The sequence below is a fragment of the Gasterosteus aculeatus genome, chromosome 10 (assembly GCF_964276395.1).
Source record: "Gasterosteus aculeatus chromosome 10, fGasAcu3.hap1.1, whole genome shotgun sequence".
In the NCBI taxonomy this organism is placed as follows: Eukaryota; Metazoa; Chordata; class Actinopteri; order Perciformes; family Gasterosteidae; genus Gasterosteus; species Gasterosteus aculeatus.
Genome location: NC_135697.1, coordinates 4,430,766 through 4,458,764, shown reverse-complemented (window position 1 = coordinate 4,458,764; position 27,999 = coordinate 4,430,766). Strand labels below are relative to the sequence as shown.

At 47.6% G+C, this 27,999-nt stretch overlaps 2 protein-coding genes across 2 annotated transcripts; one reads left to right on the top strand and one right to left on the bottom strand.

Moving 5' to 3' along the window:
* Positions 1-5,897: 5,897 nt before the first annotated feature.
* Positions 5,898-12,890, top strand: LOC120825921 (uncharacterized). The gene has a single exon (XM_078080812.1). It carries the CDS (start codon positions 9,857-9,859, stop codon positions 12,233-12,235), a length of 2,379 nt encoding a protein of 792 aa, XP_077936938.1. The 5' UTR covers positions 5,898-9,856; the 3' UTR covers positions 12,236-12,890.
* An 8,377-nt stretch (positions 12,891-21,267) lies between these two features.
* galr1a (galanin receptor 1a) lies at positions 21,268-26,371 on the bottom strand. Its single transcript, XM_040189546.2, has 3 exons — positions 23,519-26,371; positions 23,219-23,284; positions 21,268-22,710 (listed from the first exon to the last, which is right to left on the bottom strand). Exons 1-3 carry the CDS (start codon positions 24,170-24,172, stop codon positions 22,357-22,359), a joined length of 1,074 nt encoding a protein of 357 aa, XP_040045480.1. The 5' UTR covers positions 24,173-26,371; the 3' UTR covers positions 21,268-22,356.
* Positions 26,372-27,999: the final 1,628 nt, after the last annotated feature.

Sequence of the window (27,999 nt, the reverse complement as noted above, 5' to 3'; positions counted from 1 at the left end):
CAGGTTTGGCATTCTTCGTGCCCGGCCGGTAAGTTAGAGTAAACTCGAAACGGTTAAAAAATAGAGCCCACCTTGCCTGTCTGGAGTTCAACCGCTTGGCAGAGCGAATGTACTCTAAGTTTTTGTGGTCAGTCCATACCATAAACGGCTGGTCAGCTCCCTCCAGCCAGTGTCTCCACTCCTCCAGTGCAAGCTTTACCGCCAATAACTCCCGATCCCCGATGTCATAGTTCCTCTCCGTGGCAGACAGTTTCCGGGAGAAGAAGGCGCATGGATGAACCTTCTGATCTGTAGACGACCGCTGCGAGAGAACTGCTCCTACACCGGTGTCCGACGCATCCACCTCCACCACAAACTGGCGAGCAGGGTCTGGGAAAACAAGGATAGGGGCAGAGGTAAAACGTGTTTTCAATTCCCCGAATGCCCTGGCCGCTACCGAGGTCCACTGAAAGGGCACTTGTGGGGAGGTTAGAGCGGTGAGAGGAGCAGCCACAGCACTGTAGTTCCGAATGAACCGCCGATAGAAATTGGCGAAGCCCAAAAAACGCTGCAGTTCTTTGCGGGTGGAGGGTTGGGGCCAGTCTGCCACCGCCCTGGTCTTCGCAGGGTCCATCTGAATATTGCCGGCTTTGATGACGAAGCCCAGAAAAGATACTTCCGAGGTGTGGAAACTGCATTTCTCTGCCTTAACGAAGAGGTGATTCTCAAGGAGTCTCTTGAGGACTTGCCGTACATGTATCACATGCTCCTGTGTAGACTTGGAAAAAATCAAAATATCGTCCAGATAGACAAAAACACAGACATTGAGCAGATCGCGGAGAACGTCGTTTACCAGCCCCTGGAAAACAGCTGGGGCATTAGTGAGGCCAAATGGCATGACCAAATATTCATAATGTCCACTGGGAGTGTTGAAGGCCGTCTTCCACTCATCCCCCTCTCTGATCCTGACCAAATGATAAGCGTTGCGTAGATCTAGTTTGGAAAATACGGTTGCCCCTTGTAGCAACTCAAAAGCAGATGAGATGAGTGGAAGTGGATACCTGTTTTTGATGGTGATGTTATTGAGTCCCCGGTAATCAATACAAGGTCGCAGGGATCCGTCCTTCTTGCTCACAAAAAAGAACCCCGCGCCGGCCGGGGATGACGACGGTCTAATGAGACCGGCAGCCAAGGAGTCGCTGATGTACTTCTCCATAGTCCTAGTCTCAGGGGCCGACAGAGAGAATAGTCGCCCTCTTGGGGGCGAGGTGCCCGGAAGGAGGTCTATAGCACAATCGTACGGGCGGTGAGGCGGTAGTGAGGTGGCCCGAGCCTTGTTGAACACCTCCTTTACATCGTGGTAATCCTCGGGTACGCCCGTGAGATCTGGGGACTCAGGAGACACGGAGCGGCTAATGGCAGACGCCGGCTTTAAACAAACCGCGTGACAGTGAGGACTCCACCCAAATATAGTCCCAGTAGCCCAGTCAATGTGCGGATTATGCCTCCTAAGCCATGGAAACCCCAAAATGACTGGTTGTTGAGGTGCATGAAGTACATGAAAGGTGAGTGCTTCACTGTGGTTACCTGACATCTCCAAGCGCAGCGGGGTGGTTTGATGAGTCACCCTGCAGAGTAGCCGACCGTCCAACGCCGTGGCCCGGATGGGTCTTTCCAAAGCGATTTGCTCAATCCCCATCTTGAAGGCCAGGTCTTGGTCGAGGAGATTGGCGTCTGCACCCGAGTCAATCAGAACCGGAACAGTGTAGCTCTTATCCTGGAAAAACAACTGGGCATGGATTTGGGGTCGAGAGGGCATTTCTAATCTAACTTCCCGGCTCACCAGCGCCCTCTGGTTGACTGGTGAGCCCTGTCTTTTACTGGACAAGCGTTCACATAATGACCGCTTTGACCGCAGTACATGCATTGGTTGGCCTGCAGGCGGCGGTGCCTTTCAGCCGGAGCGAGTCGAGCCCGTCCCAGCTGCATTGCCTCTGGCCCCGCGATAGACTCAGAAGGTCCACCCTCGGTTGGTGCCCGTCGCGGTTCCGGCCACTGGCGCGGCGGTGATCCTGAAGCTGCGCAAGCGACCCTCTCTCTTCTCCGCTCCCGCAGACGGCCGTCGATCCGAATGGCGAGGGCGACCAGCTCGTCTAAACCAGCAGGGAGATCCCGAGCTGCCAATTCGTCCTTTACGCGGCTGGATAATCCGTGGTAGAAGGCATCGCGAAGCGAGGCTTGGTTCCAGTCACTCTCCGCTGCCATGGTGTGAAAGTCAATGGAATAGTCGGAAACGGATCGTATTCCCTGCTGCAGACCAAACAGTCCCCGGGCCGCCTCTCGTCCGGGAGTGGCATGGTCAAAAACCCTCTGCATCGCCTCGGAAAACGACGCGACGGAGGAACAGATAGAAGTCTGTTTAGCCCATTCGGCCGTTCCCCAATCCCTTGCTCTCCCTGTGAGCAAGGAAACAATGTACGCTACCCGGGACCTCTCGGTGGGAAACGCGGACGGCTGGAGCTCGAAGGCGAGCGAACACTGTACCAGGAACGGTCGACAGGAACCGGGAGCGCCGGAACAACGCTCGGGTGGAGGAAGACGTGCGTCGGACATTGGAGCGGAGGTGGGTGCTTGGGCAGCAGCGGGGGTGACGTCCGGAGTACGCGTCACCACGGCGAGGTTCCGCAGGTGGTCGCGGAGGGACTCCATGCTGCTCTCATGGCGGGCCGACATAGACTGCATGGCCTCAGCCATGAAGTGGAGCTGCTGCTCATGGCGCTGCAACATGTTGCTTGGATTCGGGGTTTCGGGCTCGGTACGTTCTTGGTCGGCTGGGTTCATGTTTGGCCAGATTGTACTGTCACGGTTACTGATACCGGAGTACGGGAGAACCCAAATGCACGACTCGTACACGATGGACAAGACAGGAGGGTTTTAATCAAGGTTCAGGCAGGGTCAAAACCGGGAGATCCGTCAGGAGGCAAACAAGTCCAGAGGGGCAGGCAGGTAATCCGTAGACGAGGACAGGCAGGGTCAGAATCAGGAGGGCACACAGACAGGCAGACAAATCCAAAACGGGGCAGGCAGGTAAATCGGGGTCGAGGAACAGACGAGGTCGGAATCGAGAAAAACAGGATGGCTTCGGGAAACGCTGGAAAACTTGGTAGAACACACAAGACAATCTGGCAGTGAGCAACAGAATGTGACTGGCTTAAATAGTGAGTGACTGACGAGGGAAGGCACCACAGGTGAGGGTGAGGAGAACCAGGTGCAGGAAATCAGGTGACGAGGTGGGAGGATCTGAAATGACAGGAGAGTTAGTGAACATGCAGTGGAGATGAATAGACTATGATGTGAACACCCAGTGAAGATGAAAAATAAACTATGATGTGGACGTATGTGTGACAATAAAAAAAAGAAAACCAAATAAAACCAAACGGCTATTTAGCATAATAAAAGATAAGTTTGCCATGTATGAATTGGGTGAAGCGACATCTTTAAGCCATCACCAAACGTCAGCAGCCCATCAAAACTGGCCCTCAGGCTTGACCTCTGGGTGGGAAAGAAAAGAGGCCTTTGTCCCCACCAGTGGAGACCAGTAATGAAGTGGACTGAGTCTCCCCCCCCACCCCCCCCCCCCCCACCCCGGTGTTCCCACTCTGGACGAGAGCAGCGATCCGGACGCAAAGTCGCACTTCATTTTATTTCTTCCGAGCCGACGAGATCGCAGCTATTATCTGATGAAATTGAACAACCTTTACCAAGCGGATATAAAGCTCTTCTGAGTGCCTCTGAACCAAAAAATCTGCCCCCCCCCCGACCCACCCTCCTCTTTGTCCGCTGTTTTGAATTCATTGGCCCCCTCTCGACGTGACGATAGGAATAATCTCGCCAAGTGAGATTGACAGTTCATTTCAGAAATCAATATTTACAATTTACTTCTTTCAAAGTTCATTCTGGGAGAGGGCCCCATATTATCCACCTCCCAAATAAGCTGATCATATCTCTGCCGGTCCCGGAATGAGTTTCCTACCCAAAACGTGTCGGGTGTTTTTTTTCACCCCCTCCTCCCCGTCCCTCCCTCCCTCTTGGAAATCAATGTCTGCGTTTGTGCGCTTTAATCTGGCCTCTGATGACAGTAAATCTTTATCTGTTTCTGGGCGAGCGGCGGTGAGCGGCTGACACCATTTCCCATCAGAACAAAGCGCCGGGCCTGTGTGGACTCTGGGAGATACATGGGGCTCTAATGTGGCTGGACATGTTTCAGCGGGGCCATTAATCAGAGAGCGTGACAGCCAGACCTGCCGTGGTCGTCTTCCAGCCGGAGAGTCGCACCGTGTACTCAGAGAACTGACGAGCCCGCCGAATGTTGATGGAGATTAAACCTCCGCTCTTCTGTCATGAGATGTTTCCATCGCCAAACCTGGGTTTGTAACTCAACTCAACTTCATCACTTGTAATAACGTCCAAACAAAGTGTAGGACGGTAGTTTTTAATGTTTCCAATTCATTGCAAGCTGAGTTTTTCATGTTTCATGACGGTGACTTTTCAGTACCGAAGTCCAAATTGAGCCGTGAGGATGTACAGAGTCTAATGTGATGAACAGTTTCTACGTTCCGCTCAGAGTGCAGTGCACCGCCACCTCTACGCATGACAACAAAGCAGCACATCTTCACTGTTAAGCTAAACACAAAATGCATTTGAGTGAATCATCAAGGATTTAGGTCTGTGAGGCGTAAATATGCGTCACCCCACAAAACAAAACAATGTAAATGTAAAAGAGGTGTTAAGTTCCAACATAACACACTGATACGATCCGCCTGAGGCCCAAGGGGTCAAAAGGAACTGTTGTGCCCCCATTAATGCTGGCGTTTTATTATTTCCTGTTTAATGTGAAGTAATTTATTCATCATAGCATTCGTTTCGCATCTCACGTTGGGAACACCTTCGACGGGAACTCATCAGAAGCTCCCATCGCGTTCTGGCCGCCAGGATTGGTTGCAACTATCCCCGTCATTGTCGCGGAGGGTGGAGGCCCTCCCCTTGTGAAAGGGCTTCAACGCATGCAATGCTCGGCATGTTAGGGAGTTTCCTCTCACACTGATCTGTTACCAAACTAACTGGAGTGAAGCAATACTCATCAGCTGGCCAACACAGGTTCCCTCAAAATGCAACAGGAGCTTCTGATGAGGTTCGGGTGCCCCCAGGGTAGTGGTGTCACAAGGGGATTCAATTCACGAATCATTTGGACTAGAAATATGGAAGCAGCAAAAAGTGAGTATTGACATGAGGGTCATCAGGATTAAGAGATAAAGCAGTTCGGTCTTTAAGGAGCGTTAATGTCCCCCAAGCAAATTGGAAGGGATCTTAACTCGATGCTGACATTGTCATGCCTTCAATGGCATGAATAAAAATAAAAACCTATGGAGTACTTAATCTTATAGAAGTGTAACTGCAAAAAATATATCGCACAAGTAATCCACACACACACAGTCATGAGTTTCTCCGCTGAAACCCAGAAGCGTCCAGTGACGCCCTGTGATGATTTATAACCTCCTCTGTATTAACAACCTCATCACCTCCAGCACCGAAAGAATGGACCACAGTACTATGTATTATTTTGCAGATGTATTGCCCCCCCCCCTCAGTAGAAAACAAGCCCACTGCTCCATTCACTGAGGCTCTATGGGGAATTATTGGCCGGTAATCTATTGTGTAACAGCTTTTAGAGTAATGGATGAAAACGGCCGCAACCTCCTACCAATCAATTCATATCTAATTAGCCCGTAATATTTATGACACTTTGAAGAGGAGTGGGAGTCTCAGGGGAGGGATGGAGACCTCAGCTGCCACAGAGGGCAATGAGAAAGAAAGAGCTTATCAGGCTGTGTTATTGATGAGCACACAGGATCTAGAATTTAATTTAATTTAATTTAAAAACGGTTGGAGAAAAAAATCTCAACAGACAGGAATACCCCCCAATCCTGCAAGATCATATAAAAACCAAACAACCGGGATAAGAGATTTTGAGAAACATGATGAAGCTTTTGTTTTGTTAAACACTTGAGTGTTCAAACATACATACATGTAATTGTATGCATAGGGGTCTAACTGTATGCATGTACCCTACAATTATTCCTCCAAGATTTGTCTGAGAAAACACACAGAAATAAAGAAAGAAATTCAATACTTGTATAAGCCTGACATCTTCTGTTCAGCTCCGGTTATAACAGCCTATACACTCAATACATTTTATTTAGCATTTTCATCCAATACATAAGTGTAGACCTGACTCAATCTAAGAATAATCATACAATAGGATTACATTGAATTAGCCCAACTCATTTTGATCAAATACTTCTAAAACAATTATTTTATTAAACTTTTCTTATTTGATCCCCTATTAAGACACATGAAACATAATGTAGTTCAAGCAATTTTATTGCAAATGCTCAGAAAAGTCAAAACTGACCCTCCAATACAACAAAAACAAAAAAATAAACCATCTAATGAAGAAATTAATTAAGAAAAGTCCAAAAATGATCAAGTGCATTGTGTATTTCCATTATTGACAATGTCAATTAATTATCAACCTCAAATCCAAACCGCATGATCTGGATTTGCATGCATAATCCTATATGTCGAGGAAAACTAGACTAAAATGTAATTAGTTTTATTCTAGTTTTAGTCACATTTAATAGCCATATTAAACACCTTTTCTTCCCTTCTCAGGCCCAGGGACCCCCTGTGTTGTGTCTACAACTGCTTAATAGTCTAGCTTGCAGTACTTGGTTGTCCATTAGATGTCCCTCATAGGACAGGTCTATAGATGTCCCTCCTAGGACAGGCCTATAGATGTCCCTCCTAGGACAGGCCTATAGATGTCCCCCCTAGGACAGGCCTATAGATGTCCCCCCTAGGACAGGTCTATAGATGTCCCTCCTAGGACAGGCCTATAGATGTCCCTCCTAGGACAGGCCTATAGATGTCCCCCCTAGGACAGGCCTATAGATGTCCCCCCTAGGACAGGTCTATAGATGTCCCTCCTAGGACAGGCCTATAGATGTCCCTCCTAGGACAGGTCTATAGATGTCCCTCCTAGGACAGGCCTTTAGATATCCCTCCTAGGACAGGCCTATAGATGTCCCCCCTAGGACAGGCCTATAGATGTCCCCCCTAGGACAGGTCTATAGATGTCCCTCCTAGGACAGGCCTATAGATGTCCCTCCTAGGACAGGTCTATAGATGTCCCTCCTAGGACAGGCCTATAGATGTCCCTCCTCAGACAGGCCTATAGATGTCCCTCCTAGGACAGGCCTATAGATGTCCCTCCTAGGACAGGTCTATAGATGTCCCTCCTAGGACAGGCCTATAGATGTCCCTCCTAGGACAGGTCTATAGCAGGTCGGCAAACGTTTTGACTTGCGGACACAATGGGTTGTAAAATGTGACGGAGGAGCCGAGCCAAGAACAAATGGTTGAAGTGTTTGTGTGAGCGAATATAAATGACATGTGAAAAATCATTACATGAAAGGATTTGGATTTTAACAAATAGCAAAGCATTTATTGTTAAGGCTTTTTAACAAATCGCCAAAGGTGTAACAACTTTATGAGGACCAGGGATCTAAACGCAACACTTTGTTGTCTTTGTCTGTTTACTTGCAATGCTTTTGACACTTCATGGTCCTTTATTGTTTCCACTGTCCCAACAAGAGAGACCTTAACGTCCTACAATCGGCGCAATACATTATTTTCTTGGCTTCAGAACCTGCAATGAGTTTATTACGTTAGACGCGTTTGTGACGGAGCGTCTCATCCTGCCGAGGAAACGCTGCCTGCCGTCGCCAGAGAACAGAGCAGAAAGGTCCGACAGTCTTTAAACGCGTCTTCATGTTTCTGTGAAGCAGCGCGGCTTCAGCCCGCTAACAGGCAGCTAAACAGAGACAGCCGAGCTAAACTAACGAAGCCACGTTCAAACTCGCCGAAGAGTAAAATAGTCGTCGCGGTCCGTAGTCGGTGCACAAGAACCACCGCTGCATCGACGCGAGCGAGCGTTCTGGGTTCGTGGATGACGTCATCGTGACGCGTTAATATCCGCCGTACTTTGCCGGTCTGTTGTCTGTCAGCTGCGTGCGAATTTCGGGGGGAAAGTATCGTGACTTCGTCAAACACCAACATGTTCGTCTCGTCTCGTTAACGAAAGTTAGAATAGATTTAGTCATAGTTTTTTTTTTTTTAAGATCGTTTTCGTCACGTCTTAGTCTTAGTCATGGAAAAAAGCTTCGTTAACGAAAAATTTTCGTCATAGTTTTCGGCAACGAAATTAACACTGGTTGACACATGCATGCTTTAACCTAAACAAATCTCATAAGTGAAACTATTAAACCATTTTATGTTGCTGCTATTGATTATATATATGTTCATCTGTTTATAGATATATTCAAATAAAGAAATCACCATGTAAACTTGTCACATCTAAGAAGGGCTTGAATCATTTTTTTGAGATGGCTGCATATTTATTTTAGTGTAAAAACGTCAGGAGCAGCAAATCATGAGTCTCGCCTCGAAGTATTACCCCTAAGCAATCAGAATTTGTATCTTAAAATGTTACTTATTTGTACTTCAATGCACTAGTTTAGCTAGTTAACATTAGTTACTTTCCATAACAATATATTTTTTAATCAAGATAACGTAATAACTTAACCTTCATGGATATTAATTGATTGTTCTATCTGACTTTTTTACAGCAATTTCTGACTGGAAAAGTGTCTTGTGTCTGCTGTCCCTCAAAGAGTGTCCTGGTCCACCTCACTGACCTGCTAGGCATAAAACGGTGAATGTTTCTGACTGAAAAAGCGATTCCAATGTTAAAAAGCGCATGTGTGATGGTCTAGCTAAATTATACTTGCCTAGTTCCCATGTGTTTTTATGTTTTGTATGTGCAACCTGCTGCTAGTGAAGGTTGCTCTTTCCGTTGCTAGGTCAGTTTTCGGACAACCAACAATTAGTAATGACGCCACAAGTGACAACAGACACGCATTGCTTAATACACTAGAGAGGTGCAGGTGATTGGAAACAGCTGGAAACAATCATGACATGACAGACAATCACAGGGAAAGACAGGACACGGCAGGAAGTGACGTGACCCAGGGAGAATAGAGGCAAGAAACTACAAAATAAAACCAGACATGAACCCAAACCGTGACATTAATAGGTTAAATGTATTTAATTTGAACTCAATTAAATTAAGTTCAATTAAGTTCAACTAACTTAACTAAATGTAGTTGAAAGTGATAAAACCATTCATATCAATTCAACTCTACTAAACTATATTAACCCAACACAATAACATAGTGTTAGAGCAACGTAATTGTTTAGCATAGAGAGAAACCAATTTAATCATGTGGAAATCCTTTCCATGATTTTTTAAAGTAAAGCCAACGAGTAATTTTTAAAAAGTATAAAAATTAAAAAGTATAGAATGTGATCAATAGACGGCAATAAATAATTCCTTGCAGCCACAACAACATCGGTAATTGAGCCTGTACATTCCTGTGTGACATCACATTCTGACATCACGGCCGATGACATCATCACATTCTGACATCCCGGCCGATGACATCATCACATTCTGACATCACGGCCGATGACATCATCACATTCTAACCCTTTCATCTATGATATGACATTCAGTGACATCAGTCTGGACATCAAGAAATAGGACTGAATTCTAACCAAACATTCTAACTGCCACTTGTATCTGTCAGCCACCCAGGGACACAGCTTGTGAGAACAGAGGGACAGCTACTCATACAAAGACACAAATTCACAGAAACGTTGTTATTCTATCATTATCAAATACTACCACTTTGTTACAATGCAGGACCAGAAAAAAATCCTTTTGGACATCCAACAACGAGTTGAGTTGGCATCAGAAAATGCTGATTTGAAGAAGCAGTTTGCCATCAAGGAGCTTGGTTGGGAGCAGGAAAAAGCTAAAATAATGAAGGCTTTACAGGGAGAGAGATGCATCAGGAAACAAATACTGGCCGACAAGAAGGCCCTGGAGAAGCGGATGGAACAGGGGGTCAGCTCTCCTAGTGGACCTGCAAACAAGGGCTGCCTAGCCCCACCAGTGCTGGACCAGCAAACTCCCAGCAGAGAGCCTGAGGACTTGTTCAAAACCATATCGGACATCGAAAAACAAGTCAGCGAGCAAAAAACCCTTGTGGACGTCCAACAGGAAGTTGAGCTGGCATCAGAAAATGCTGATTTGAAGAAGCAGTTTGCCATCAAGGAGCTCGGTTGGGAGCAGGAAAAAGCTAAAATAATGAAGGCTTTACAGACAGAGAGACGCATCAGAAAACAAATACAGGCCGACAAGAAGGCCCTTGAGAAGCGGATGGAACAGGGGGTCAGCTCTCCTAGTGGACCTGCAAACAAGGGCTGCCTAGCCCCACCAGTGCTGGACCAGCAAACTCCCAGCAGAGAGCCTGAGGACTTGTTCAAAACCATATCGGACATCGAAAAACAAGTCAGCGAGCAAAAAACCCTTGTGGACGTCCAACAGGAAGTTGAGCTGGCATCAGAAAATGCTGATTTGAAGAAGCAGTTTGCCATCAAGGAGCTCGGTTGGGAGCAGGAAAAAGCTAAAATAATGAAGGCTTTACAGACAGAGAGATGCATCAGGAAACAAATACAGGCCGACAAGAAGGCCCTGGAGAAGCGGATGGAACAGGGGGTCAGATCTCCTAGTGGACCTGCAAACAAGGGCCGCCTAGCCCCACCAGTGCTGGACCAGCAAACTCCCAGCAGAGAGCCTGAGGACTTGTTCAAAACCCTATCGGACATCGAAAAACAAGTCAGCGAGATAAAAACCCTTGTGGACGTCCAACAAGAAGTTGAGCTGGCATCAGAAAATGCTGATTTGAAGAAGCAGTTTGCCATCAAGGAGCTCGGTTGGGAGCAGGAAAAAGCTAAAATAATGAAGGCTTTACAGACAGAGAGACGCATCAGGAAACAAATACAGGCCGACAAGAAGGCCCTTGAGAAGCGGATGGAACAGGGGGTCAGCTCTCCTAGTGGACCTGCAAACAAGGGCTGCCTAGCCCCACCAGTGCTGGACCAGCAAAGTCCCAGCAGAGAGCCTGAGGACTTGTTCAAAACCATATCGGACATGGAAAAACAAGTCAGCAAGCTCTACTTGGAAAACACTGTCTTGAAGGAGCAGATGGTCACCAAGGAGGTCAGTTGGGAGCAGGAAAAGGCCAAAATAGTGAAGGCTCTACAGTCAGAGAGATCCATCAGAACACAAGCAGAGGCTGACAGGAAAGCCCTTGAGAAACAGAAAGAGGAACTGACCAGCTTTCTTTGTCAAACTCTGCTTGAAGAGAAAAATAAATTCAACAGTGCCATTGAGTCCTTGATAGCACAGAATGAGAAGTACTCCACGTGGGAAAAACGATGGCTTGTAAGAGAGGAGGAGCATTCTGCAAGGATCAAAACTCTGCAAGACGACTTTGACAGAAAGAAAAGCCAGATCACCCCGGAAAAGGACAATCTAATCACTAACGAAACCAGTGAAAAGAAATCTCTCGAAGAACAGAACTGGAGCGAGGCCAAGCAGAAATGGCAAGAAAGCGAGATGATCCTGGTGGAGGCCGAGTGGAAATTAAAACTCACGGCTCTGGAAGATCAAATGAGACATGAGTTTTCCGCAAAGGAGGCCAGGGAACTTGACTTGCAGAGACTCAGTAAGGAGGCCTCGGAGAAGGAGATTACTGATATCAAATGCACCTTGGAGATGAAGGAGAAAGAAATCGAGACCATCCGCAGCGAGGCAGAGCGTAAAATCAAATCTGCGACTCTGGATCAACAGAGGCAGACCCATGCACTACAGGAGGAGCACTACCGGAGAGGGCAGGAGAGTGCCAGACTGAGCAGAGAAATGGAAAAGGAGTTGCGTCTCAAAGTGAACCAATTGGAGGCAAATATCTGGCACCTGACACAACAGAACGATAACCTCCATAATTGGAACATCCACCTTCAGGCGCTCTCCCAAAAAACTGACAAGGAAAAGGCGCAGATGATAAAGGAGGAGAAGAAGTTAGAGAAGGAGAGAGAAAAGATGCTGAAGAAGCAAATGAAGGAACGTCAGGAGGCAGAAAATGACCTGCTGAAGAGGCAGAATAAAGCGTGGGAAGAAAAGGAGAAAAGAGAAAAGGCGGAACTGAAGAAACAAAAGAAAGGAAGATAGGGTTTCGTCACAGGGTTTTGTCCGGTTGTCCGGTTTTCCCAAACGCAAGTTTGAAAAAAAGGTGCAAACCCAACACGCACACAGACAGGGTTTCGTCCGGTTGTCCGGTTTTCCCAAACGCAAGTTTGAAAAAAAGGTGCAAACCCAACACGCACACAGACAGGGTTTTGTCCGGTTGTCCGGTTTTCCCAAACGCAAGTTTGAAAAAAAGGTGCACACCCAACACTTGTATTTCTATGTTTCTCAGGCTGCGCTATGCCTGGTAGCCTAGGCCTGCCGGGGGTACCGACTCTGGCGTACCCCCCCAACCTCCCCGTCGATCATAACATCCGCCGGTCGACCTTACCGCTGCTGCCCCCCAACCCCCCCCCATCGTCAACCGTCAGCGGCAACACCACCCCCTCTCCCCCCATCGACCGCACCGAAATAAACAAATAAAACAAGAACCCATTTTCCAGCGATGGCTAGTGGTCTGGCGAACGGACAGGAGTAGTTGTCAGTCCGCTGGTGCTCTTTTCAGGCTTTGTGAGCAAATTATTGGGTTCTGAACTTCCGATCAAGGATCACTACTGTTACCTTCGGCCCTGCTGATGCAGAGAAGTGATAAAAAGTCAACTGGCTCGAGATTAAAAATAATAAAGATTTTAATAACTAACAGAAGTTGCAAAGTGAAATATAGTATGAATAGTGTAATTATATTTTGCGAAATAGAGAAGTCTCGTACGACCATCAATATTGGTTCACAGTGTCACGGTTTGGGTTCACGTATTGTTTTATTTTGTAGTTTCATGCCTCTGGGGCTCCTGGGTTAACTTCACTTCCTGCCTTCTCCTGTCATCCCCTGTATCCCACCTGTGTCCACCTGGACCGTCCCAGTGTATTTAAGCCATGTGTGTCTTGTGTCCCTTGTCGCCTCATTGTTGAATGTGGCATGTACTGAGTGTTGCTCTTGGTTCCCTTGGTATCTTTTCCCTGGTCCCCGTCTGCGTTTTTTCCCCCTTGGCATTTTTGGATTTTGACTATTAAGTCTTTTTTTTTCTACAGTAAAAGTTCTTCTTAGACTGCAATTAAGTGGGGCAATTAATTGGCGCACCAAATGGGGCGGCGTCCCACTGATCTAATGGTCAGCCATCACTGCCACTAATTAGGAGCTTTCTTGGAGCTTGCACTCGCATTGTGACCACTGCTTGATTGAAAGACGTTGCTTCTATAATATTAACAGTGATAGATAGTGATAATTGTTGCTATTGCTATTGTTGCTTTTTCACAATTGGTAGAGTGCTGTCGTCAAGTCAATTCAAGTAAAGTCATTTCATTTTGTATAGCCCGTTATCGCAAATTACAAATTTGCCTCAGAGGGCTTTACAGTTTGTACACATACAACATCCTCTGCCCCGAAACCCACCATCGGCACAGGAAAAACGCCCCAAAAAATGAAAAAACCCTTACAAGAGGGAAAAAAGGGAAGAAACCTTAGGGAGAACGTCAGAGGAGGGATCCCACTCCCGGGATGGACAGACTACAATGGATGCCATGTGTACAGAATGAACAATGTATAATACATGCAATTCCTATGACAGAAATGATAGTAATGAAGTAGTTGTGAGTAGTAAGCCAGGCGCACAGCAGGACCACTGCAGGGGCAACCACCATCAGATAGAACCACCATCACATAGAACCACCATCCACAGAAGCCTGTGGGGAGGGAGAGCACAGAGATTTTAGGAGAGGGTAATGTCGGTTTATGAGTAAAGTAATATGATTAATATCTAAAATAATGATGGTGATGATGATGATGATGATGGCAGCAGCAGGCGTCAGCATGGCCACGGTAGGTGTCAGGACCAGGGTCCCGAAGGAACCACGATCTGCGGAGACCTGATAGGGAAGAAAGCACAAAAAAAACTCCCGGAAAGAAGCTGAATTAGTCATGTGCATTAATAAAACTTGAATTATGGGAGAACGAGAGCGTGAGAGAGGAGCTTGGTGTGTCCTAAGAATTCCCCCGGCATTCTAAGCCTATAGCAGCTTAACTAAGGGCTGGTCCGGACTAACCTGAGCCAGCCCTAACTATAGGCAGAATCAAAGAGGAACGTTTTAAGTTTTACTTTAAAAGAGCTGACCGAATCTGCCCCCCGGACTGAAAGTGGAACCTGGTTCCACAAAAGAGGAGCTTGATAACTGAAGGCTCTGGCCCCCAGCCTACTTTTTAAAACCATAGGAACAACAAGTAACCCAGTATCTATGGAGCGCAGTTGCCTTGTAGGGCAATACGGTGTTACAAGCTCTTGAAGATACAACGGTGCCTCACCAGCAAGTGCCTTGTAGGTGAGGAGAAGTACCTTAAAATCTATTCTTGATTTAACAGGGAGCCAGTGCAGAGAAGTTAATACAGGAGTGATATGATCCCATTTCTTAGTTCTTGTTAATACACGTGCTGCAGCATTCTGAATCAGCTGGAGAGGCTTAAGAGATTTACAAGAGCAGCCTGATAACAAAGAATTACAGTAGTCCAGTCTGGAAGTGACAAACGAACTAATTTTTCTGCATCACTTTGAGACAGGAAGTTCCTGATTTTTGATATGTTACGTAGATGAAAATAGGCAGTCCTTGAAGTCTTCTTTATATGCGAGTTGAAGGTCATATCCTGGTCGAAGAGAACTCCCAGATTCCTGACGGTGCTGCTGGGTACCAGAGCAATTCCATCCATAAAAACTGTATCACGTGACAGCTGGCTTCGAAGGCGCTCTGGGCCTATCAGGATAACTTCCGTTTTTTCTGAGTTTAGCATCAGGAAGTTGACGGTCATCCAAGTTTTGATGTCGATGCCGATAAGTAGGATTTCAACCAGCTGAGTGCAGTTCCTTTGATACCAATTAAATGTTCTAGTCTCTGCAACAGGATACAATGGTCTATGGTATCAAATGCGGCACTGAGGTCCAGCAAGACAAGAAAAGAGATGAGTCCTTGGTCCGATGCAAGTAAAAGATTATTCGTAATTTTCACCAGTGCTGTTTCTGTACTGTGATGCACTCGAAATCGTCCAAGCTAACTAGGTGGCGTGCTAGCGAGAGCATCCCCTGAGTGTTGACTCGATCAAAAACCCGAGCCTTGAGTTCCTGAGGAAAGGCTTAGCTGCCGTTACTTATCCCGCAGTGCCTCGGATGGGGCAGCTCCATGGGATCTATCACTGGCACGGCATCGGCACTGCGGCGGCTGCTGCTGCCTTCAGACACGTTCCAAAGATAAAATATCACAAAAGCTACCATAGTTACTACGGTTGTAAGAATCCTGCATTCCGGCCAGAGTTCTTGGTCACTTTCGAGTCTTGGAACTTGCAGGAGGATTGTTGAAATGCATATTGGGTTATTTGCAACAGAGACATCATATTCACCATGTAAGAACCATGTTGCAATTAAGTCATTAACCGTTGGACATTAGATATGAAATTTGATGTTTAAAAAGGTTTCAGAGGAGGAATTGTTTCAATCATATGTATGCTAAGAATGTTGTCAGACGTTTGTTTTATCTTTTAGTTATACGTTTATTAAAAACAAAAAAACACATTTCACACACAATTCTTGACACAGAAGAAAAAGAAAACAACACATAGAAAATAGATTGTTGTGCAATGTATCTTCTGCTTGTATAGTGTACTGTGAACAAAAGCTAAACTGCTCCTCTTCAGTATTTACAAGTTATTTGGAGCGTTTTCCTTCTGCAAATAACTTACAATTAATGTCATTGAAAGAGACACCTCACCCAACATTCTGTGCACTGGCTCCTCACAGAATATTGTATATTTATACATGAAATCCTTTACGATGCTTTACAAGATGTCATGAAATTGATAAACAAATCTTCCTCCCTCCCTCCCTTTTCATACATAACATGCTTTGACATGTAATAGTATAAAAAGGCTGCAGGGGGTCGTAGAAGAACATGCAGCGCTACATTCTTGAAAATGTCCTCTCAATCGAATTCAGCCTTTTGGAGGTGAACAGGAAACAATATGTAATGTGTGTGAATCAGAGAGTCAAGTGTCTCATGTGCTTCATGCATGTATGAGCTGCTTTATATTTTCTTTTAAATATAAATAAATAATGAATTAGTTTGCATCTCTTTGTAAACTTCATTCATTCACAAGCACATTGTGGACTTTTGGAATTAGTTTGCTAATATCAAAAAGTCAAAATTATTCACAGCGGTATTTTAATTTTAACATTTTATCTCTGATTCAGACACTGAACCATGTTCTGAACAGGGGGGGACACTTTTTGGAGACAGAAGGGTTATCTGCAATGCTACGTCATTATTGTCACGTCTGGACCCTGGAAGGAGACTCGGACTCAGGATCAGAGCTTCCAATCTTTCTTTATTTTAAAGGACAGATAGTAACTATGTTCCGGGACAAATCTAAGTGGGAATTCCGAAGACAGGCAGTAGGTCGGCAACGCGGGAGGCAACAGATGGTTCTGGTCCAGGGGAATAGGCAGGTTCGTGGTCAGAGGCAGGCGGAAGGTCGAGTCACAGGTTCTAAGGGGTTTAGGGGTAGATAATCAAAAAGCGGTTCAGCAGAGAAGTGTACATTCAATACCTCACAACCTGCCCGCTGCGTCGGGCTGCTTTTATAGGTATTTCTCTCTCGCAGGTGTTTAGAATTCCGGTGATTGACTCCGGAGGACGCGTTCTTTGGCTCCCCCTAGTGGCCTCCTGCCGTCACGCTGGGGTTGAGACCTCACAGAGCCCCCTCCTCCACGGCCGGCTCCTGACGGTCGAGCCACTGTAGACGGCGGGCGACCCCGCGGGCGAGGTGCAGGGCGATCCGGGCGCATCCGATGAAACTCCTCTATTAGTTCTTGGGAGAGGACATCCCGGGCCGGGATCCATGATCGTTTTTCAGGGCCGTATCCTTCCCAGTCCACCAGGTAATGGAGGCCGTCCCGCAGACGTTTGGAATCCAGCACCGCCGTGATAGCGTATGCCGGACCCCCATCTATCTCCAGTGGGGCAGGTGGCGTTGGTGTCGGTAGAGATGGATGGAGAGGGCTAGCATGGACAGGCTTCAGAAGAGACACGTGAAATGCTGACGAGATTCGATAATGTTTAGGTAGAAGCAGTCGGTAGGTTACCGGGTTTATGCGATGGGTGATTTTGAATGGTCCGATGTATCGTGGCCACAGCTTCCGGCAGGGCAGACGCAGCTTCAAGTTTCTCGTGGATAGCCACACCCTCTGACCCGTTTGGTAGCTGGGAGCGGGCCGGCGTCGTCGGTCTGCGAACTTCTTTTGCGTGCTGGCGGCTTGGCGGAGGTGACGATGGGCGGTCTCCCAGACTTCGCCACTGCGTTGGAACCAGTCCTCTACGGCCGGTACGGGACCGGGCCTAGTGTCCCAGGGAAACAATGGGGGCTGGTATCCCAGCACACACTGAAACGGGGTTAATCGTAATGACGAGTGGAATGTAGAGTTCTGTGCGTATTCTGCCCAGGCCACGTACCGGGACCAATCATGTGGATGTTGTAAGCAATAACCACGAAGGTACTTCCCCAGTTCCTGGTTGAGTCTTTCGGTTTGGCCGTTGGTCTCTGGATGGTATCCGGACGTCAGCTTCACCTTTATTCCCAGCCGGTTGCAGAACGCCCTCCAGACCTGAGACGTGAACTGAGGACCTCTGTCTGAGATGATTTCTTCTGGAAGGCCGAACGGGCGAAACACCTGGAGGAACAGACACTCTGCCATCTCTATGGCTGAAGGAAGGTTACACAGGGGTATAAAGCGACACATTTTAGAGAACCTGTCGACTAATACTAAAATAGTAGTAAACCCCTCTGACGCCGGTAGGTCGGTGAGGAAGTCCACTGCCACATGGGACCACGGTCTCTGGGGAGTGGGCAGCGGTACTAACTCCCCGGCGGGGAGTTGACGGGGGGTTTTAGTTTGTGCACAGACCGGACAGGATAGCACGTAGTCCCGCACGTCGGAGGCCAACGAATTCCACCAGTATTTCTGGGACAAGAGCTGAGTGGTTCGGGTAATGCCTGGATGTCCTGATCCCAACGAGGTGTGACTCCACTGGACGAGTTGAGGTCGCACTGATGCGGGGACATAGACCCGGTTGGCAGGGGTGTCAGGTGGTGCTGGGTCTGTGCGGAGCGCGTCCTGGATGACGGACTCGAGCTCCCAGTGGATGGGGCCGACGAAATATGAGTCCGGTAGGATGGGTTCGGGATCGCCCATAGACGCCGGAGACCCGTATAGTCGTGAGAGTGCGTCCGCCTTTGCGTTCTTCTCTCCGGGCTGGTACGACACGGTAAACTGGAAGCGCGTGAAGAACAAGGCCCACCGGGCCTGACGCGGGTTTAGCCGTCTTGCCCCTTTCAGATACTCCAGGTTGCGGTGATCAGTCAGGACCATGAAGGGGTGCCGAGCTCCCTCTAGCCAATGCCTCCATTCTTCCAGGGCGAGTTTGATGGCTAGCAGTTCCCGGTTGCCCACGTCGTAGTTTCTTTCCGCCGGGGACAGTTTCTTTGAAAAGAACGCACATGGGTGCACCTTGGGGGGACTCCCCGTGCGTTGGGATAGAACACCCCCGACCCCTTCTTCGGAGGCGTCCACCTCGACAATAAACTGGCGGTCGGGGTCCGGTTGGTTCAGCACGGGAGCTGAGGTGAACGCCAGCTTAAGGGTGTCGAACGCCTTCTGGGCTGCGTCAGACCATGGGAGTTTGCCTTTCTTCTGGCTCGTAAGGGCGGTAAGTGGAGCAGCCATTGCCCCGAAGTTCCGGATGAATCTCCGATAGTAATTGGAGAACCCCAGGAACCGCTGGAGCTCCTTTACGGTGTTTGGTGTAGGCCAGTTGTGCACCGCGTCTACCTTGCCTTGGTCCATGGCGACCCCTCCTGGCGAAAGCACGTATCCAAGGAAGGTGAGCGTTGAGACGTGGAACAGGCTTTTCTCCGCATTCACGTAGAGTTGGTTGGCCTGCAGACGCTGTAGCACTAAACGCACCTGCTGGACGTGCTCCTCCATACTGTGGGAGTAAATGAGCAGATCGTCAATGTACACAATAAGAAACCGATTTATCATGTCATGGAAGAGTTCGTTCATAAAGGCTTGGAATACTGCGGGGGCGTTTGTGAGCCCGTAAGGCATCACCAGGTACTCGTAATGCCCTCTTGCCGTCAGGAAAGCCGTTTTCCATTCATCGCCCTCCCGGATGCGCACCAAGTTGTAAGCGCTACGGAGATCAAGCTTAGTGTATATGCTTGCCCCTCCTACCTGTTCCAAGGCCGCGGGGATGAGGGGCAGAGGGAACCGGTTCTTCACTGTGATCGCATTCAATGCCCGGTAATCGATACACGGACGGAGCCCTCCATCTTTCTTTCCCACGAAGAAGAAACTTGAAGCGGCCGGGGACGTGGAGGGGCGGATGATGCCCTGCTGCAGGGATTCCTCGACGTACCGGTTCATGGCCTCCTCCTCTGGTAGGGACAGCGCGTATATCCGACCCCTCGGCAGCGGTCCCTCTGGCAGCAGCTCGATAGCACAATCGCATGGTCGATGGGGAGCCAGCTCTGCGGCTTTTTGTTTGCTGAATACCTCCTGGAGTGTCTCGTAGCAGGGGGGTACTGCCTGGGTCTTTGTAGCCGTGGCTGCCTCCACCGAGGTGGCTCGGCAGGTGACGTTCAGACATCTGGACATACATTCAGGAGACCAGGTCAGTAACTCACCTTGTCTCCACGAAATCACAGGGTCATGGAGCACAAGCCACGGGTGTCCTAGGATCAGAGGCTCCCGGGGAGAGGACACTATGAAGAACCTTATGTCCTCCTCGTGCAGCGCTCCGACCCGCAGAGTGATGTTAGCCGTCTGGTGCATAATCATTCCGGTGCCCAGGGGCTGCCCATCCAAGGCGTTGATTCGGAGTGGAGGACGCACCGGGATGAGGGGCACAGATAAACGGTGAGCCAAGTGTTGGTCCATAAAATTCCCTGCCGCCCCCGAGTCCACCAACCCACGTACCTCCTGCTTCATTTTCCCCAACGATAAAACAGTAGGTAGGGTTAGTTGTTGACGTGACATGTTTAACACTGGAGACAGTCCTACCTTGGCGGAGGTGTAGGTCCAGCCATCCTTCTGACGGGGGGGTCGGAGTCGGCAGTTCCGAAGGAGATGTCCCGCCTCGCCACAATACAAGCACAACTGCTCCCTGATCCTCCTTATTCTCTCCGCTGGAGACAGGGGCAGGCGACCTAACTGCATCGGCTCCGGTCCCTCGTCGGCCAGAGGAGGTGTTACCGGAAAGGTGGGCTCTGATGGAAAACCGGCTCGCGGGGGTCGTCGGGACTCGAGGAGGTGTCCCACGCTAATGGATACTCGGATGTAATCGCCAAGCTGGGTGACATCCCCTCGGCACGCCAGTTCGGCCTGGAGTTCAGGACGGAGACCGCGACGGTAGATGGTCAGGAGTGCGGTCTCGCTCCACCCGCTGCCAGCGGCGAGGGTCCGGAACCTCAGGGCGTAATCTGACACCGTTTGCGAGCCCTGCCGGATTTCGCACAGCAAATCTCCCGTTGTTTTCCCGGTAATGGGGTGGTCAAACACCTCTTTAAACTGTGCTTGAAAATGTTGCTCAGACAGAAGTTCTGGGGCTCCCGCTGACCAGAGGGCCGTTGCCCAATCGAGGGCTCTTCCTGTTAACAGGGAGATGACGAAGTCGACTCTGTCCTTCTCCGTTTGGTAGTTTGCAGAGTGGTGGGCGATATACATCCCGCACTGCATGAGGAATCCCAGGCATTTGCCAGGAGAGCCATCATACTTTCCCGGCATAGCCATCGGGGCGGGTCCGGTGGATGCCGCAGGAATGGCGGGTTGAACCGCCGGTGTGGCGGACTGGCGTAGGAGCTGGCATAGCTCCTCAACTCGTTCCTCCTGCTGGGCGAGCCGAAGTTGGAGCTCCGATGGTTCCATTTGAATACGGGTGAGGTATTCTGTCACGTCTGGACCCTGGAAGGAGACTCGGACTCAGGATCAGAGCTTCCAATCTTTCTTTATTTTAAAGGACAGATAGTAACTATGTTCCGGGACAAATCTAAGTGGGAATTCCGAAGACAGGCAGTAGGTCGGCAACGCGGGAGGCAACAGATGGTTCTGGTCCAGGGGAATAGGCAGGTTCGTGGTCAGAGGCAGGCGGAAGGTCGAGTCACAGGTTCTAAGGGGTTTAGGGGTAGATAATCAAAAAGCGGTTCAGCAGAGAAGTGTACATTCAATACCTCACAACCTGCCCGCTGCGTCGGGCTGCTTTTATAGGTATTTCTCTCTCGCAGGTGTTTAGAATTCCGGTGATTGACTCCGGAGGACGCGTTCTTTGGCTCCCCCTAGTGGCCTCCTGCCGTCACGCTGGGGTTGAGACCTCACAATTATTTACATGCGCACATAGTAACCCTGCCTTGGCAGGCTTACCACAATCAGAGTCAGATGCTCCCGTGTGGGAAGAGAATTGTGCCTTATGTGTTCGCCAGCCTTCGATGAATATGCTCAAATGAAAAGGTATACTAACTGAATGCATAGTTTCAGTTCATTCTATGTGAATCTGAACGTCTGTGCTGTGTACTTGTCACGTTACTCCATCCACAATCCACCTCTGATCCCTAACATATGGCCCATGCTTTGTTGAAGGAAACAACGATCTAAAAAAAAAATTTGGAATTGAATGTAACTTGGCAGGAAGAACTGACCACCTCTCTTTTTCAGGAAAACTATTTCAGTACAGAAATTTTAAAACAGCTATGCTTTTAACATCGTCCATTTGGATGCAAAATCTTACAAGCACTATAATCCAAATTCAGTGAATTGAGGGACGGCTGAGCTGGTGGCGAGTAGCCAACGGCGAAAAACACAGCAAACGTGTCCGTGAGGAGTCTCTTATTCGCCAAATGTTTCAAATTTGCAATAAAATGAGTAAAAGATTGTGTTAACAAGTTCGATAAAGAGGGCTGCTCAAGCACGGTTGTTTATAATATGTTCAAAATCAATTTTAAATGTCTAAAATCAATAAACATTGTTAACCTCATGTATCTACTCAGAACAAAGACGAAGTTCTTAACGTCAGCGGCAAAATCAAAGCATTTTACTGGTCTGAGAGTTGTGACCTTTGTAAGTCACACTGATGTTAGTGGACGGCCCCTTCTCCATCCTGCTGCGCACCTCCTTGCTGTCCTTCGCGGGACTTGTGCTGGACACCCGGCACAAGAAGACCTGCTTGTATGACTTCCTGAAGTTCTCCGACAGGAAGGCGTAGATGATGGGGTTGACGGAGGAGTTGCTGTAGGCCAAGCAGTGAGCCACCACCCTGAACACGAAGGACGCCTGGTTGAGGGGGAAGGAGCCGAACTCCACCCACAGATGGACGATGTGATGGGGTAACCAAGAGAGACAGAAGACCACAACAACCACTAGGACCGTCTGGGCAGTCTGTGGAGAAAATGATTGGCTGTTGTCATGTTGTCAAACGTAAATGGAGGCGGAGTAACATCATCCCTCCATCATTCAATGTCATCCAAGACATTTTGAGTTTGAGCATTTGAGTACCATGCTGGTGGTACACTGGAAGACGGAGATGGAGTAACGTCCTGACTGACCGTTTTTGATCTTATTATTTTTTGGTTGAGTCCCTGAAATGTCAAAAGGTACAACTGACCCTCGAGGTTTCTCAGGTTATCTTCAAATTCAGGTTCAAGTTCCAAAACATTATAATATTAAAATATATTTAATATAAATTAAAATATTTAATTTACTCTCATAATACGAGACACTAAAAAGGCAAATTCGTTTGAGAAGCTGTTAAATGAAACTATTTCAGTTACAAACAGACCCGGTCAATCATTAAACCATCAGCTATTAAAGGGGAAATCTGTGAAGTTTGTTATCATTAACTGTAACATTATTATGTGACGATCATAGATACAGAAATCTCACCAACCTTCTTTTTGGACTGCTCTGATTTTTTGGAGACGTTCTTCAGTTTTTTATGTAGATGTTTTAAAACCTGCAACAAGAAAAAGTATTACCGAAATGAATTCTTAAATATGTACATGCTCAATCAATGCAGTCATCAGAGTAGAGGAAAGAGTAGATCATGTTTTATCTGTCAAATCCCAACTTCAGTCCGTATTTTTATTTCAGAAACGAATTGAAACCACATTTTGCGCAACAGGTCTATCTTTGCATTCACCTGCGTCTACTCCGAACTGACCATCTATCTGCAATTTTACGCGCGCACCTTTGCATAGCAGACCGATATCAAAATGAGAGGCAGGACGTATCCGAAAACAAACGTGCACATCACGTAGATTTTCCTGTGGTGATCCGGCCAGACCTCCCAGCAGAAGGTGTTGTTAACCTCCCTCTCCACGATGCTCTGGTAGTGCGCAACGGGCGCAGCCATGACCAGGGACAGGATCCAGATGAGCACCACCCCGAGCATGGCGTGCCTCCACACCCGGATCAAAGAGGACTTCCTGGCGTGGACGATCGCCACGTAGCGGTCCACGGACATGGCCGACAGCGTGAAAACGCTGACCAGCATGGACACGGTGAAGAAGTAGTGGATGAACTTGCAGATGAACGCTCCCAGCACCCACGTGGGCAGCATGTAGATGGTGGACTGGAAGGGGACGCAGAAGAGGAGGTAGGACAGGTCCGCCACGCTCAGGTTGAGGATGAAGATGTTGGTGGTGCTCCTCGGCTGTCCCGGTTTGCTGCGCGCCAGCACCGTGATCACCATGGTGTTCCCGAGCACGCCGAGGATGAAGATAAGTGCAAATATCACAAGAGAAATGAAGTTGTCCACACCCATCCCCAATATAGGTTTAGCGGGCAGCCGCGCGGTGAACGTGTTGAAAGGCGGACTTTGGTTCTCCACCTCGAGCTCCATCTTTTTGGTTTTTCCCTCCGCTGGTGGAGAGAAGTTACATGTTGCTATAGTGGAGCGCGGGTGTAATTTGTTGTGAATAAACGATGGAGCTCACGCGCTTGCAGGCTGCCTTTCTTGGCAACGTCACCATGGCGCGCGCATCACATCGCGCCAACACCTTTCCTCTGACTCCAGTGAGATGGGAACAAACAGAAAGTCTCTCATCACTTAAAAAAAAAAAACCTGCATCAACACATGTTGGTATAAGATGAGTTGTCATGTGTTATCAAGCATTGTGGATACATTCAGATGTTATTATTTAATTCATTTTACATATGAAAAAATATGAATTATTGGCTGAATTATTTAACAACCTTTTTATACAAATCTTCTGAAATTGCCCTTTTCTTAAGGGTCAAAAAGCGATGTGCTTGTGGCTCACCCGGGAAATACTTTATAATTGTTCTTAATTCCATGGATCGTCCTGAGGCTTCAGCCTGCGCTATCGATCTGCTCTGACCAGGTCTGGGAACAGATTTATTATGATTATATGTGTGTTTCAGGTTAACCAATACTGCCAGATCCCTGCGGGGATAAGCATCTGGAAATGAGACGAGACAATGCACATGCCATGTAACGTGAGAGGAGAGGCTAATGTCATCTTGGGTTCCTCTTGAAGATGTTAATGTGAACGCATGTGGTTCATTGGTGATTTACACACAGATGCAGTGATGAAGATGATGATGTTAACGATACCGATGATGACCATTTTGAGCCGAGCCCTGACGGCAGATCTTACATCCCCGGCTTATTATACTTTGGGGAGCACGGCTGTTGTTTTGTTATTGGTTCACGTCCTGAAGCAGCCTGAAGTTTCCATGGCGACTCTATCGACCAAGATCCGTCTCTCTGCCTCGGAGAACAACGGCACACTGACGCTTTGAGACAGCATCCAAATGTTTATTTATTGTGACAAATATCTTCCTTTCAACAATAATCTGACATCTAATATCTCAATACCCATTTGAGAACCACTGGACATCATGTTTTATTTGCCGTCGTAAGGGCATCAAGAAGGCACTTTCTCCACTAGAAGGCCTCCTCAAGGGCACTGCATCACATCTGATCTGCCATTGGGCATCCAGAGGGCACGTCATGGTGCTTTCTTTACAAGAAGGGAGCGTCAATGTGTTACCGTGGGGGCACTGAAGAGGGCCCTTCATGTTGCGTCCACTGGAGGGACGGCACAGAGGGCGCGTCAATCATTTGATTCTACAGTACAAAGGCCTCCGAGAGGCAGTTTTCAAGCGTTTCTTTGTAACACGAGGGCAACAGCAAGTTTCTGCTAAGAAAGTTTAAAAATGTACTTTTGTTATTTGTTTAGTCTCATCACAACTTATAATATTTACTGAATGTTACACTTTCAAGAGGTTTTTTAAAACCTTTTTTCCGTATAAAGACAGAGAGAGAGAAAGTGCCCAATGAAAACACTCAAGCAGACTAATGACGTCCTGAAGGACAGAATCACGAGGCTCTCAATTTCTGTCCCAGCTTGAGTCCGGAGACATGCTCACATCATACTGCAGCGGCTGCATTAATCTCCCTCTTCGTGGTGAAAATGTGAGGCGATGAGCTGCTTTGGACCCTGCTGCTCTTCCTCTCAGGTGGTTCGGCTCGGCTCTGTTGTTGCCATGACGCTGGGCCGTGAGCGGAGACCACAACAACAGCACATCCCATTTAGACAATCATCTGAAATGCGCTCCGTGCGTCTGCTTAATAGCCAGGAGCTTGGGATTGCCATTTGGGTGATTTACCTTCGTCGGACAAAGTGTTCTTTTTGTTTTGGTCAGTGGTGCAAAAAGAAACGAGGATTGTTTTTAGTTTTGGGACATTGAGAGCATGACGGGGCCGCTTAGATTCTGTTACTACTAAGACTATATTACGACAACAAAAAACTATTTTCATTTTACTGGTTATGTTTCATATTGAGACATTTGTGTAATGAATAAAATGTATTTCTCAAATGTATTCTCATATAAAAAGACAATATCATATTATTGAAATGAGCTGCATTATAATGTTACAGCTGCTGGAGGTGCAACAAATACTTTATATACTGTGGGATGGATTATTTTAACCATAAAGGACAGTCACTTATATTATGAAGTCATTGGTTTTGTCTGTAAAATGTTAATCTCCAATAAATAAAAAGTGAAGTGACGTGTTTCTCTCTAGATTTCATGTAGTAGACACACAACGTAACATAAACAGAGTATTTATACAAAGTAGGAAAGTGTGACGTGTCAGAGACGCGTTGAGCACCATCAGGTGGAGTCGACGCCTGTCCGGCACGCCGCCACTGGAGAATCAACGGCAGACTCTCGGATCAACCGATCAGCGGCCGCTCCTCCTCCTCCTCCTCGCGCCGGCCGCAGAAGGAGAGCAGGTCATTGGAAGCGCCATTCATCTTCCGTCTGTGACACCGAGCACAATGCAGAGGCAAACCGATCCGTTATCAGATGGCGCCTGGAGCCAGAGGACATTTCTTGTTTTATCTGCTTCAGATAAAAGGGATTGAACATGTGTGCTCCATGCTGCCAGCACACACACACACACACACACACACACACACACACACACACACACAGGAGGAGCTAGTGTGGCTGAGCTCCACCACTATAACAAATGTCATTGTCGTCTCGTTTGGATGAAAAAGTGTGTCCACCTTAAGGTACAAACCCAAATAATTTAAAGTGACTTTATATAACTTTGCCATTGTAATCATCCATCAAAAGCATGGACATGAAGAAATGTTCCACCTTAGTGCGACAGAGAGTCGGTGCTCTTTCACACGGAGGCACGTGGTGTTCTGGGTCATCTGACAATCAAGATGTTTGTGTGTTGATGTTTATGATTTTGTAGTGCCAAAGATGATCGTCTGCATGACTTGTGTTTTCCCTCTGTGTCCTGTTTGCAAACATTAAATGTGATGATGATTTTACAGTATTCATTTTTCTAAAGTAAACACTGAGGCCTTATCTCAGTGTTTTATAATATCTGTGGTTTTATTTATGTATTCTTTGGAGAACTGTAATATACTTGCCCTCTTTTCAGAGTATAAAAAGCAAACGGCAGGACGCTGCAGATGATTATTGAGTAAGAGCGAACGGACGGACGGCCCGGTATCTCCAGCTGCACACGAGAAAATCATCACCAGCACAGGGAGTTGAAAGTATTGTTGTGTTATTATAAAAGCAATAAGGGGGGCACTGTGATTCCGAGCTTGCCAATCCCGTATGGGACATAGATGGATGTTACGTTCTACACGGCCCTGACATAGAGCTGGATAATAAGCTGCCCTATGGACGAATGCACAGTTAGTCCACTTCTGTGAAACATTTTGTCGTATTCAGTGACTCCGGTTGCACGTTTGCAGACAGCAGGGTCGTATCACAAAGCCGCTGTCCGCCTCCAATCCCGGGAGAGATTTACTGTTCTGTATCACGGGAAGGTGTGATATTTAAGTCATCACACGGCCACAAACTTTTTCGGAACATTACCCTGCAAAAAAAGGGTGACTTTTAGATCCAGATAACGAACCAAAGGATTCTGCTCGAGAAAATCTCATTTGTGTGGGGCTTTTTTTTCTTTAATGCACCTCGATACGCATACAATTCTTTTTTAAGAATGAATTCATATACTGCAGCGAATGTCTATGATTGAGGAATCGCCTCCATGTGGCTCTCCACGTGGCGATGGCTTTCATTTGCAGCTGGCGTTGCAAACAGTGCCGCGGCGCTGGGAGTGTTTGCCTGGACGGGAACTGGAGGAAACTGGAAGTATTTTTA

What these genes read in the sequence shown, in the direction of transcription:
- LOC120825921 (XM_078080812.1), top strand. Translation starts at nt 9,857, where the DNA reads ATGCAGGACCAGAAAAAAATCCTTTTGGACATCCAACAACGAGTTGAG.
- galr1a (XM_040189546.2), bottom strand. Translation starts at nt 24,172, where the DNA reads ATGGAGCTCGAGGTGGAGAACCAAAGTCCGCCTTTCAACACGTTCACC. An exon ending in TATCGGTCTGCTATGCAAAG is followed by an intron (nt 23,285 to 23,518) that starts GTGCGCGCGTAA and finishes TTCTTGTTGCAG; the next exon opens with GTTTTAAAACATCTACATAA. An exon ending in CAGAGCAGTCCAAAAAGAAG is followed by an intron (nt 22,711 to 23,218) that starts GTTGGTGAGATT and finishes TTTTCTCCACAG; the next exon opens with ACTGCCCAGACGGTCCTAGT.